Below are 12,050 nucleotides of genomic sequence, written 5' to 3' on the forward strand. Positions count from 1 at the left end.
TGCCAGAAGTACACTATTAGTTATTTTCTGAATAATATCATAATATTAGGAAGTCAAGAAAAATATAGAACTTTTTTAATGCCTTAATTCATTTACTTATCCTTTCACTGTTACAATACAGAGTAAACTTTTAAAAAACATTTTTAGAATAAAACTTCAAAGCTATTGAAAATGAATTCTTTTTTGTTCATGAGGAAAAGATATTCCTACTAGTGCAAGCTTCATGATTGTAACTCTATTGTTTTTGTCATTATATTTTCAGCCAGATATACACTGGAATACTCAACAGAAAAAATATTGTAATATTAATTGTTCTGTGACTACTAAGATAATGAGGCAGTGGCATTTTGTTTAAATATTCTAAATTATCACAATAAGGAAAGAATAATCATCTGATATTGTTTAAAATGATTAATAATAAGCATATTTTCTATTACAAAGGAAATCTGTTTTCTTTAAAGCTTCTTATTAAGATTAATCGCCAGATGTCTGTAATAACACTTACCCCAACCAAGAAAGTAATACCACATCAAGTGCTGTTTCTCTGCAAACACAGCTACCACAATGAGTGTGTGCAGATAAATGCCTTCACAAAGCATCCAAAAGTAGTTACAGCCCATCAGGTAAAGATGAATGAACTGTGATATTTTACAACTAACCTGTGATGAAAAGAAATGACAACCATAGTCATTGGCCTATAAATCTATATTTGAAGGAACAATTTAAAAATTAAAATATTAAATATTTTAATCTAATAGAAAAACATGTATATTCTCTCTATACATATTCTTACTATTAATGCTGATTTGTAAAATGTAACTCTTCACCCTCATCAGATGATGCCTCTCAAGTTTGCAGTCACAAATTATTAATTAAAAAATATTTGTCTCAATAGACTCCAAGTACTTATAGTGATATTCTGCTGAAGAAATGTGTAAATTTTAAATCTGCTCCAGTTTAGTAGGCATAATTTTTTCCAGCAAGTTGAGTTATTGTGTAACTCTAAGTGCAAATCTTTCACATAGCACTGACATTTTATCTATTAAAAACTATTTTTATTACTCCATTAATGCTGACTATGGAATTCTATTTTCAAGAAAAAAAATCTAAAAAATTATCTTAATAGTTTTAAAAAATATTTATTAAGAATACCTAATACTTGGAAAGTCTTGAATACTAAATGCTAAAGTAGAAATCCATACTAAATAATAATCTAATAAAAACATGTTTTATCTTATTCAAACACAGTTTCATGAAGGTAAAAATTAGAGTTATGGATTTCCTTCCTCTTTTCCAGAGTAACTACTTTCTCTTCTCTACTCTCACAGAAACTGAAAGAAGGAGAGGTATATATAGGACTAAAAAAACACACACACAAAGGAGGAAGATGTACAGTTTCCTCTCTTAATATAGGGAATTTAAACCTCTCCTGGAAATACACCAATCATAATTTCTAATCTGTAACTCCATAAATAACTAAGTAGAAATTATCCTATATTTCTACTTATAACAAAAGTAGAAATTATCACAGTTTGTATTATTTACACACATAAATGTAAATGAAGTAGATTTAAAAATACTGTTATTTTATAGTAAAATACTATTTGAATATAATTTAATTTAAATATTTTAATTTATCATTTTATTTCTTTTAAAATGTTTTCAAGAGAGACTGGAGATATAGTATAGTAGCTAGAGGGTTTGTCTTGCATGCGATCAACCTGGGTTTGATCCCCAGTATATCATATGGTTCCCTGAACCCACCAAGAGTGACTTCTGAGTGTAGAACCAGGAGTAAATCCTGAGCAGAGGTTAGTTGGCTGTAGCCCCCAAGCAAACAAGCAATAAAAATATGTTTGTGATACATAAATTATCACTAGTCATATTTTTATAGATTAAAATTCAGTACTAGAAAAGTTAATTTTTATAATTTATATTTTAATTAAAACATTTGAAACACAAGTCTTATAGTTCAAATTTTGCTTTCACTACTATATTGTTCAGCTGTTTGACTGACAATATTTATAAAACCAACCTACTCATTAACTACATTTTGTAGAATGTAGTTAAAATCAGGGAACCACATTTTAAATAACACTGTTATTATCTACGCAATAGGACACTTCTCTCAAATATAAAAGTGAGTTATCCTGTTGTAGTATCAAGAAATGACAAATCTCAACTTAAAATTTTTGTCTATTATTATATAAGTATATCTACTTTGGCTTTTAATACCTGATTTAATTTGAAATATTAATATTTAAACAAAATTAAAATGGGGCAGGAGAGACAGCACAGGGGGTAGAGCAAATGCCTTGCATGCACCTAACCCTGGTTCCATCCTCTGCACCACATATAATCCTCTGAGATCCCCAAGCAGTAATCCCTGAGTGCAGAGCCAGGAGCAATCCCTGAGCACTGCAGAGAGTGCCCCCAATAAATAAATATGAAAAAATTAAAATGTCTTTAAGCATGCTTTAATAGGCATTTTTATACACTGGTATTATTGACTATACATTTTCCAAAAAATATATTGAAATAGCCATACTTCCCTTTTCAATTTGTTTGTTAAGCAAAATATCCTAATATATAAACAAAAGATTTTGAATCTCCTATTTAGCTGCTTCATGAAAAAGCTCTGAATTTCTTTAGAGATTCACTCTAACATGATAGAACAGTGACCAATTTTCCAAATACTTCCCTTTTCAATTTGTTTGTTAAGCAAAATATCCTAACATATAAACAAAAGATTTTGAATCTCCTATTTAGCTCCTTCATGAAAAAGCTCTGAATTTCTTTAGAGATTCACTTTAACATGATAGAACAGTGACCAATTTTCCAAATAATTATTCTGTGTCCTCTCTCAGACAAAAACTTTAGGGGAGACCATATACAAGACTGAGCAACCAGGAAGCAAATGTGTAAATAATGTAACGCATTTTCAAATTGAAATTATCCTAAATGTATAGATAAAGCATAGGCTTTATTGACCCATTAAGTAAAAATTCTTTGCTTTCCCTGGTTTGTAACTAGATAATTTTGCAAGTACTTTAATTTGTATAGAACTCATATTTATATTGAGCTTTATTATATATATGAAAGAAAATTTTAGCTTAAGTTCTAGTCTTTCTTCTTAATTTTGTATACCTTCTGATACTCATCCTAAATATTGTGCTTCCAAATGGATTATAAGTAAATAATGTGAGAGAATGAGAATGAGAATATGGATTTAATGACTGTCTGCTTGTTGGGGCTGGAGAAATAGAACAGCAGGGATGGTGCCAGCCTTGCATGAGTCCAACCTGGGTTTGATCCCTGGCATTTCATATGTTCTTCCAGGAATGATCTCTGAGAGTAGAGCCAAGAGTCAGTCCTGAGCAGAACTGGGTATGGACCCGAAACAAACAATCAAAAAAACTGTATGTTTACAAAGTTTAACATTATATAGAGAGGAATGCATAAAAATCACTTCTTCCAGCACTTTTTTAAAGTTTAAGTATCAAATGATATCATACAAAAACCCTATTTTTATGTATTTTCTTTCTATAACTGACTGATTATCTGATTTGATTAAGTTTTTATTTATTTTTGTCCAAATCTGTAGTACTCGGGGATTATTCCTGATTCTGTGCTCAGGTATCACTCTTGGTGATGATGTTCAGGGGACTATATGTGATGCCAAGAAACAACCTGGGGTTGACGACATGTAAAGCAAGTGCCTTACTGACTATCTCTTTTGCTCAAGTTGATTGATTTTTAGTTCAATTGAATAAATGTTATCTAGTGATTAGCCCTTAATGTACCACCAGAAACAAAAATCTAATAATAAAATAGGCAAAAATATGTGTAAAATATAAGAATAACTGAACCAAAGATATGTATTCCTCTTTCATATATGTAATCTCTATATGTCAGTCCTTAAAATATATGTATGTCAGGACTCCCAAACCTATTTCTCCATCACTAAACTTTCAGCCCTAAGGACACGCCTGGTTTTACTTACAGGATTTGTGGCCACTAAGGCCTGGTTGTTGGCCACTGCAGTGAGATGGATGATGGTTACAAGAGAATTACAAACAAATGAGAAGAACAGGTTTTTATGCAAAGTAATCCTCTGACAACTTAGGCTCCTAAAAGGAAAGGGAAATCAGTATGCTGACATCATATTTTTGTACAAATTGATAACAATATGATATTACTTAATGTGTCCTATTAAGTATTCATTTTAAATAAAATTGTACACTTTCAGAATTGAAAACAGTGGCTAATTTTTAAGAAGTTAACTTGTTTTGTTTAAATAATATCAATACAAACATCAAGTTTATTTTCAATTTTTGGTAAAATTACCCAAATAATATGATAGATATGACAATCTACCTTTATATAAATGTTTGGGAAACCCTGACATTCAGCTTATCCAAATTGCTATAATAAATTGAACAGCTGTAAAATCATTTCACTTATTAATGTATAAATATTTCCTGCTATTTATAATATTAATTTTTGTTATTGCTTTAGTTTCTTCTTTTTCTGTCACGCCATACTGTGTAACATAGATGCAGACAATACTATCTAACATATGCTTTCTATCAATGTCTAGTGGTAAAAATGACTTATATTTTTCTAGTTACACAAATTTATTTCTAAACATATTCATTAACACATGTTAGTACATTAGTACAAATAAAATTAGCTTATAAATGAAAACCAAACATGTATGTGGTAAACATGTTGATTTGTTCAAATGAAAGCCTAACCATATTGAATATTTTTTTCCAGTGTTAACCTGCATCCAATTTTACCTACTGTAAATTATTAAATGTGTTTATTCTATTCAAAACATTAAAGCAATTATTTTATAGACAGAAAGGAAGTGTTTGTAAAGAATGTTCTGCTTTCCTTAAGTTATAATGTCTTTGTCTATGCTAGCATAAACACAGAAGAATATAAAATGTTTATCTGGGGTCTTTAATTATATAAAATTTCCATTTTATAGACTATAATTATTTTGGAACATGATTTCAACATGCAATTCTCATAAGCAGAGTTAGAAAGTCAATTGGTGATGGTGTATCAACAAAACTATTGCTTTTCATTGTTTACCATGCCTGGTCAGTAAAGCATTGTTAGCCATGCCTCGATCCTCCTATTGAACAATTAAAAGCGCATAACATCAAGGCGGTACTTGATGACTTTTGGAAGTTGTTCAAAACTAATTCTCAGTTTTTTCCTCTGTTATAAAGAAATAGTAATCAATAGTACATCGTAGAATTGTCTTGAAGGTTAAATGATATAAACCATGTCTGTGATTGCATAATATTCGATTATTCCAAACATCCAATTTTAAGTTAGATATTTCAGCCCAGGACTAGAGCGATAGCACAGTGGGTAGGGCATTTGCCTTGGGCATGGCCAACGGGGGTTCGATTCCTCCGTCCCTCTCAAAGAACCCGGCAAGCTACCGAGAGTATCCCCCCCCCCCCCCCACACACACACACAGCAGAGCCTGGCAAGCTACCTGTGGCACATTTAATATGCCCAAAATAGTAACAACAAGTCTCACAATGGAGGTATTACTGGTGCCCGCTTGAACAAATCGATGAACAATGAGGATGAAAGTGCTACAGTGCTACATTTCAGCCAATTATCATATGGCTTATTTATTTATTTGTTTGGGTTTTGGAAGCACTCAAGGTTTACTCCTGGATCTGCCCTCAGGAATCACTCCAGGAGAGTGAGGGACCACGTGGGGTGCTGTTGGGTTATAGTTACAAGAATTTAAAGTTTAACACTGGATTGTCCTTTCCCCTACTGTAGAGAGCTTGTGTGAACTGAATTGCACTAACTACAGTGCTCCTGGGGGCACACCCAATTCACAGGGCTCTCCCAATCCTCTGTGTTTATCTTTAATCTCTCCTTTCTGTTCTCTTCCTCTACCAGTTAGTCACAAATACCTTCAGATTAGATGGGGTAACTTATAAAGTCAAACCTTCTGATGGCTCTGGATTTTATATCTGTAAGTGAAATATTTTCTTTTATTTTTCATTTTTGTCCTCTGAATATTTTTATTTTAGAGTAATGTCATTTTTGTATAGACATAGGAAGACAGTTAATGCTATGCTTTTGAGTATGGAAGTTGATTGACTCCGAAAAATATTAACTACTGGGCATCTGTCATATTTACTTAACCTAAGTCTCAATTGACCTCAGTTGACTAAGATTAACCTTCATTCTTTACACCCAAAATGGTGGGCCTCACAGACGGACTTGGATGGACTCAGGCAAGCTGTAAGCTACCCTGGCTTTGACATGGAACAGCCTAACGGTCATAAGAAGTATAATAGGCAAAAAACATGGTCATGGAACAAGCTATGTCATGACTCCAAAAGAAGTAACTGATAAAAGACCCTGTTGGGGTTAGGAAAAGCTAACTTAGCCTGAAGACCATAGTATGGGAAATATAGCAAGATATCTTTGGAATAAACACCCTTTACTTTGAGTCCAAAAAGACCATTTGAAGCTTGATCTTGTTATACTAGGACAAAATACTTGCCTCTGTTTTCCACTTGACTTTAAAGTAAGATACAAAGTTCTCTAAATTACTTTTCAATGCTAATATTAAGCAAAATTGATCATTATAGGAAAACAATGATTATGATAATGTTTATAAGAAAACTATGTCGCTTTCTTAGCCTATTTTATCTAAGTCTCAGATGCTGAGATATTTTCCTAAGAAAACACTAACCATGTAATCACACAAAACTGAACACTGTCCCAAGCAACAGGTACAGATCAAAAACATACAAAAGAATAAGAAATATGACTCTCCTTTGCCTAGGGAAAGGCATCTTAAATTGATGGAATAATTTGGTTATGTGACACAGAACGTAGATAGCTCTAACAACAAATGTCTGTTGGAGGATGCTAATGATTCATAGAGTCAAATAAGAAGACTACCCCAGTATTTAAACCAAGAAGCCCAGTGAAAGTCCTATTGGAGGGGAATGCTTGCACATGTACCTCCTCCCCTGGCCTTAGCTTTCAGGGATGTTAATTTAATATAACATATTTGTATGAGCTGCATAAGATATAAATATACTCATTGTGTGTGTTTTGTTCTTGTATGTGAACTGCCCCAATACAATTACTCTTCCTCAAGACCTTATGGATAGGAAACCAAGAGAAGAAATAATGGGCTTTTTGATGATCTCTGATTATTATATTATTATTAAGATGTAAAGTTCTTAATAAGGCTACTAGCTTTTATAAGGTCTTTAAAACATTCCAGACACAGAGATATGTTATATTCATTATCTCATTAAATAGTGTCTAAGTATCATTACCCTTTAAAGAATAGAAATAAATGTCATAAGGTCATGATCTTATTAAGCATCATACTGAATTTGAATATTGAACAGTTTTCTACTTTGGAAGTTTCTGGGAGTGAAGAGTACTTATATCAGTGCTGTGCTGGGAGCAGAGAGGTTATTTCTGGTAGTGGTTGGGATCAAACTGTGTGGGAATCAAACCTGAATCATCTGCTTGCAAAGGATGAGTTCCGACCTTCTGAGCGCTCTCCTTTTGGGAACAATAAGGCTATATCTCTGTTAGTATTCATCTATTTAGTTGCAGTCTTTATACATAGCAATATACTGGGAAACAGCTGTGTATAATACACAGCAAGGTCCTGATCTTATGCACATGTGGTAGAGAATAGTAGAGTCACTTAAGTTCTGTGATGTGATTCCAGAAAGTGTTGTATATATTTTAAAAAGAAAAATAGGATTAAGAGCTAAAGACTGGTCAGAGTGAGGGAAACACTCAAGAGAGAAATGAAACAAGGGAAAACTTAAAGACATGGATATGGCTCAATAGAAATGTGATGACTTGCATCCTTAAGACCTGGGTATGAGCCCAGTGGTAAAAAAAAAAAAGAAAGAAAGAGGGAAAGAAAGAAAGAGGGAAAGAAAGAAAGAAAGAAAGAAAGAAAGAAAGAAAGAAAGAAAGAAAGAAAGAAAGAAAGAAAGAAAGAAAGAAAGAAAGAAAGAGAGAAAGAAAGAGAGAAAGAAAGAAAGAAAGAAAGAAAGAAAGAAAGAAAGAAAGAAAGAAAGAAAGAAAGAAAGAGAGAAAGAGAGAAAGAGAGAAAGAAAGAAAGAAAGAAAGAAAGAAAGAAAGAAAGAAAGAAAGAAAGAAAGAAAGAAAGAAAGAAAGAAAGAAAGAAAGAAAGAAAGAAAGAAAGAGAGAAAGAAAGAAAGAAAGGAAGGAAGGAAGGAAGGAAGGAAGGAAGGAAGGAAGGAAGGAAGGAAGGAAGGAAGGAAGGAAGGAAGGAAGGAAGGGAGGGAGGGAGGGAGGGAAGGAGGGAAGGAGGGAGGGAGGGAGGAAGGCTGGCTGTCTAAGATGAGGTATCAGCCTGAGTCTATCTCCTGAGTTTAACATTTTTGAGGAGTAAGAAGACAATAATTACAGCATAAGGAAAAGTCCATGCTGGTTTTTTCATTTCCATTCCAAATTGAAAACAATTAAATTCAAAAACCATTATTTACTGAATAATTACTGAAACACTATTAGTGAAAAACCACTATTTACCAATTTTTTTTGATTCTGTGGTTCACATTCTTTTGTGTTATGTATTAATATTTCATAAGCAAATGAAATATTATTTCAGTAGACTTTTCTCTTTATGTAATATTTTTTCTTTACTTTTTCTACTAAAAGATGTTGGTACTTTGTCCACAGATATAATTCATGACATGTGACTATAGTCTAGGAAAATAAACTATGTCTGCAAGTGTGGACACTCAATAGAAGATTATAGTATCATTTTTGGGAGAAAAATATATTACCTAGCTTCTCTTTTCAAATTACAAAGATTAACTCCATTCACATGACTATATATGTATATATACCAAACAAAAGATCATTAATACTCAAATAATTTTTCATTCTATTTTCTTGAGAATGTAGATATGCTTAATAAGCCCTTATTTGAATTTGCTAATGTAAAATAAATACACATATAAAAAGTTGCATATTTATAAAAATCATTAATATGTAAGTGGTATCCTAATATTACAGAAATATGCAATCTTTACATTAAATTATGGCTTTATATACTAAATTTAGTCTTCAGAATAACTCAAAATTATTTAATTCAGTTATTTTATGTAGCCAAAACTCAAATTGTGCTCTGTATCAGTAATAGCAATTATACTTTTGTGGAACTGCTTTGAGTCAGAATAAATTCATTATTTCTTGCACAACTCTATCCTTCCTTAAATCTAATATTCCAACGTGGTAATCCAATGCTCTTATATACTATTACAAGAGACATATTTAAAAAGATTTCCAACCATGCCTCTCATTACTGAATAAATATGTTTTCAGTTTTCACGATGTTCAGTATATGGAGAAATATTCAGTACTGTAGCACTGTAGCACTGTCGTCCCATTGTTCATTGATTTGCTAGAGCAGGCACCAGTAACGTCTCCATTGTGAGACTTGTTGTTACTGTTTTTGGCATATTGAATACACCAGGAGTAGCTTGCCAGGCTCTCCGAGAGGGACAGAGGAATCAACCCAGGTCAGCCGTGTGCAAGGCAAATGCCCTACCCGCAGTGCTATTGCTCCAGAAATATTCAGTACAGTGATTAAAATTTATTAATTCAAATGTAGAACCCAGGATTAAGATCTAATTAAACATTATAAGAAAGACTTCTGTCAAGAAAAGAATTTGGAATGTTAAGCTACGATTATCCTGGAGTAGATAGAATTATATAGCATGTATCTTGGAAACATGAAGCATAGCACATTTTCAATGAATGAAATACATCCACAGGTTTTGACAGTAAAAGGATCCTGATAAGAAGTGAGAGGTATATTAACAGAGATCAGCATGTGGTCTGTTTTTGCACTCAGCTACCTGGAAAATTTTGAACCACGTATTTAAGTTAACATTTTAATGTGCTAACAGAGCTATATCAGAATATAATTAGTAGAATAATACTCTTTATTATCTGTATTTCAATGTAGGATATCCATAAGTAAATAGCTCTGTTTACAACTGATTTAAAACTTCAGATATGAACTATTTGGGAGGAAATATATTGTTTAAAAAAGGAAATCATATTTATCCGAATTCAAGAAAAATATGAATAAGTTAAACATGAAATCAAAGTCCACAATATTGATTTAATATAGTTAGATATGAGCAAAGAAGAAAAACGAGAATTTTTCTTGTTTTTTTCCTGAAAGAAACATAAGTACTGTGGATTATTTTGAAAAACTTGAAAAAGCTTTGGTCTAATAACTGGATTATATTTATTTTGCAGGATTGAGAATGGTATACCTTTTCTCAACTACCTAGAAACAATATCATCATGTGTACCACTGAAAACGGGCAACTTGGCTTTAAAATAATTTGGAATTCATGTCTGGGAAGTCAGAGAAATTAAGGTTAAAAAATACTCCTTCCCCCCACATAAGGCAGATGTTACATATGCTCTTTTGTGTGCAAGATGAAGCCCTCTGTCTCCGTTGAAGGTAAGAATACAATTTGCTGCATTGTCATCTTTTAGACAGTGAGATTAAAATATAATTTATAACTAATTCAAGTAAAATTTATCTATTTATTTAATCAAAGTGTTTTGTTTTGTTTTTCCAAGGATCATTATGAGTAAGAGTCACTGCCTCCCAGTGCTTGGCAATCCCTGAAATTCTGGCTGTCTCTTCCCCTCCCTTTCTGTTTTCTTTCTTTTTATCTCCCTCTCTGACTCCTTCCTTTAATTGACTCTAATATAAAACTGAAGTATATCTGGTAAATAGTGTTTCATATTCTCTGTTTCTAATTTAAAGTGTAGATGAGTGGTAGACTTTTGTTTTCTCTTAAAAAAAAATGATGTATGGTACCCTAAAGCAATTTCTTTGGTGTGATTCTTGTTCTTTGCTAGGATTGATCAGTGACTCTCAATTAACAAAAAGGAGGGGCGGGTGGGGGGGGGGAACTTTCTCTACCAAGGACTTAGTAAAAAAGACTTCAGTCTGAGAAGCTGGCATAAGAAACCAAAAGGAGGTATTGATAGATTTCTTTTGTACATAATGAATTTTGGGGGTAACTTCAGATCCTCTACAAATTGTTTCCAGGTTAATTGGAAGGAAATCAAAATTCTCATCGCTGCTGACTTTATCTGAACATATTTTTATTAACCACTGTGTCCAACATTTTGTAAAGTGGCCTTGCTCTTTCTTCCATCTCACTTGAAAGCCTATTGCACTGTTTTCCACAGATGCTTCTGTTGGTCAGAATTTTGAGGAGTCCTATCTAATGCCTTTCTTTGTTGGTAAAGACAGGAACTTCAGAAAAACAAAAGTGAAAAAAAAATCAAGGGATTTGTCTAAAGCATCATGGGAAAATGGCCCTAGAAATGAGCCTTTGAATCACTTCATTCTTAAAAAATAATTTTCAGTTGTGTATTGAGAAGATACTTCAAAGTGCTTGAACACATGCCTTATGTGTACTAGAACACAAATTTAATTCCTGGCATTGCACAGCTCCCTGGATACTGACAGATATGCCCTGATGGTCCCCACGTGCCATAGGGTAGCCTAAATAGCCCCCAGCACTGCTCAGCCAAGCACCGATTGATCAGGCCTGCATAGGCAAGCCGAGAATTTCCCAGCATGGTTCCTGGTCTGATGTCTACAGCACTGCTTGAGAGGCCCCCCACAAATTATTGAGGGCCTCCAGCTCTGTAAATTTCTGTGCCAAGCCAAGGGCCTGTAAAGTAACATAGCAAAGATGATTCCTCCTCTCATAGAACTAGCTTTGTGATATTCATCCTGTTTTTGCTTCCTGTTGCAGTGGACACTGGCACTGGCACTGTCATCCCCCTGCTCATCGGTTTGTTCGAGCGGGCACCAGTAACATCTCTCATTGTGAGCCTTATTTGTTACTGTTTTTGGCATATCCAATACGCCACGGGTAGCTTGCCAGGCTCTGCCGTGGGGGAGCGATACTCTCCAGTAGCTTGCCAGGCTCTCCAAGGGGGGGCGG

At 33.4% G+C, this 12,050-nt stretch overlaps 1 protein-coding gene across 1 annotated transcript in view; it reads right to left on the minus strand.

The window, feature by feature from the left end:
* The window catches only part of CALCRL (calcitonin receptor like receptor), a 97,783-nt gene that overhangs the window by 11,831 nt on the left and 73,902 nt on the right, over nucleotides 1-12,050 (minus strand). Inside the window, exons 10-11 of the mRNA XM_004601213.2 lie at nucleotides 4,004-4,130; nucleotides 506-659 (exon numbers count right to left, since the gene is read on the minus strand). Coding sequence (XP_004601270.1) covers nucleotides 506-659; nucleotides 4,004-4,130 — 281 coding nt within the window. The remainder of the gene's footprint in view (nucleotides 1-505; nucleotides 660-4,003; nucleotides 4,131-12,050) is intronic.

This window comes from Sorex araneus, chromosome X, assembly GCF_027595985.1.
Source record: "Sorex araneus isolate mSorAra2 chromosome X, mSorAra2.pri, whole genome shotgun sequence".
Classification (NCBI taxonomy): domain Eukaryota; kingdom Metazoa; phylum Chordata; class Mammalia; order Eulipotyphla; family Soricidae; genus Sorex; species Sorex araneus.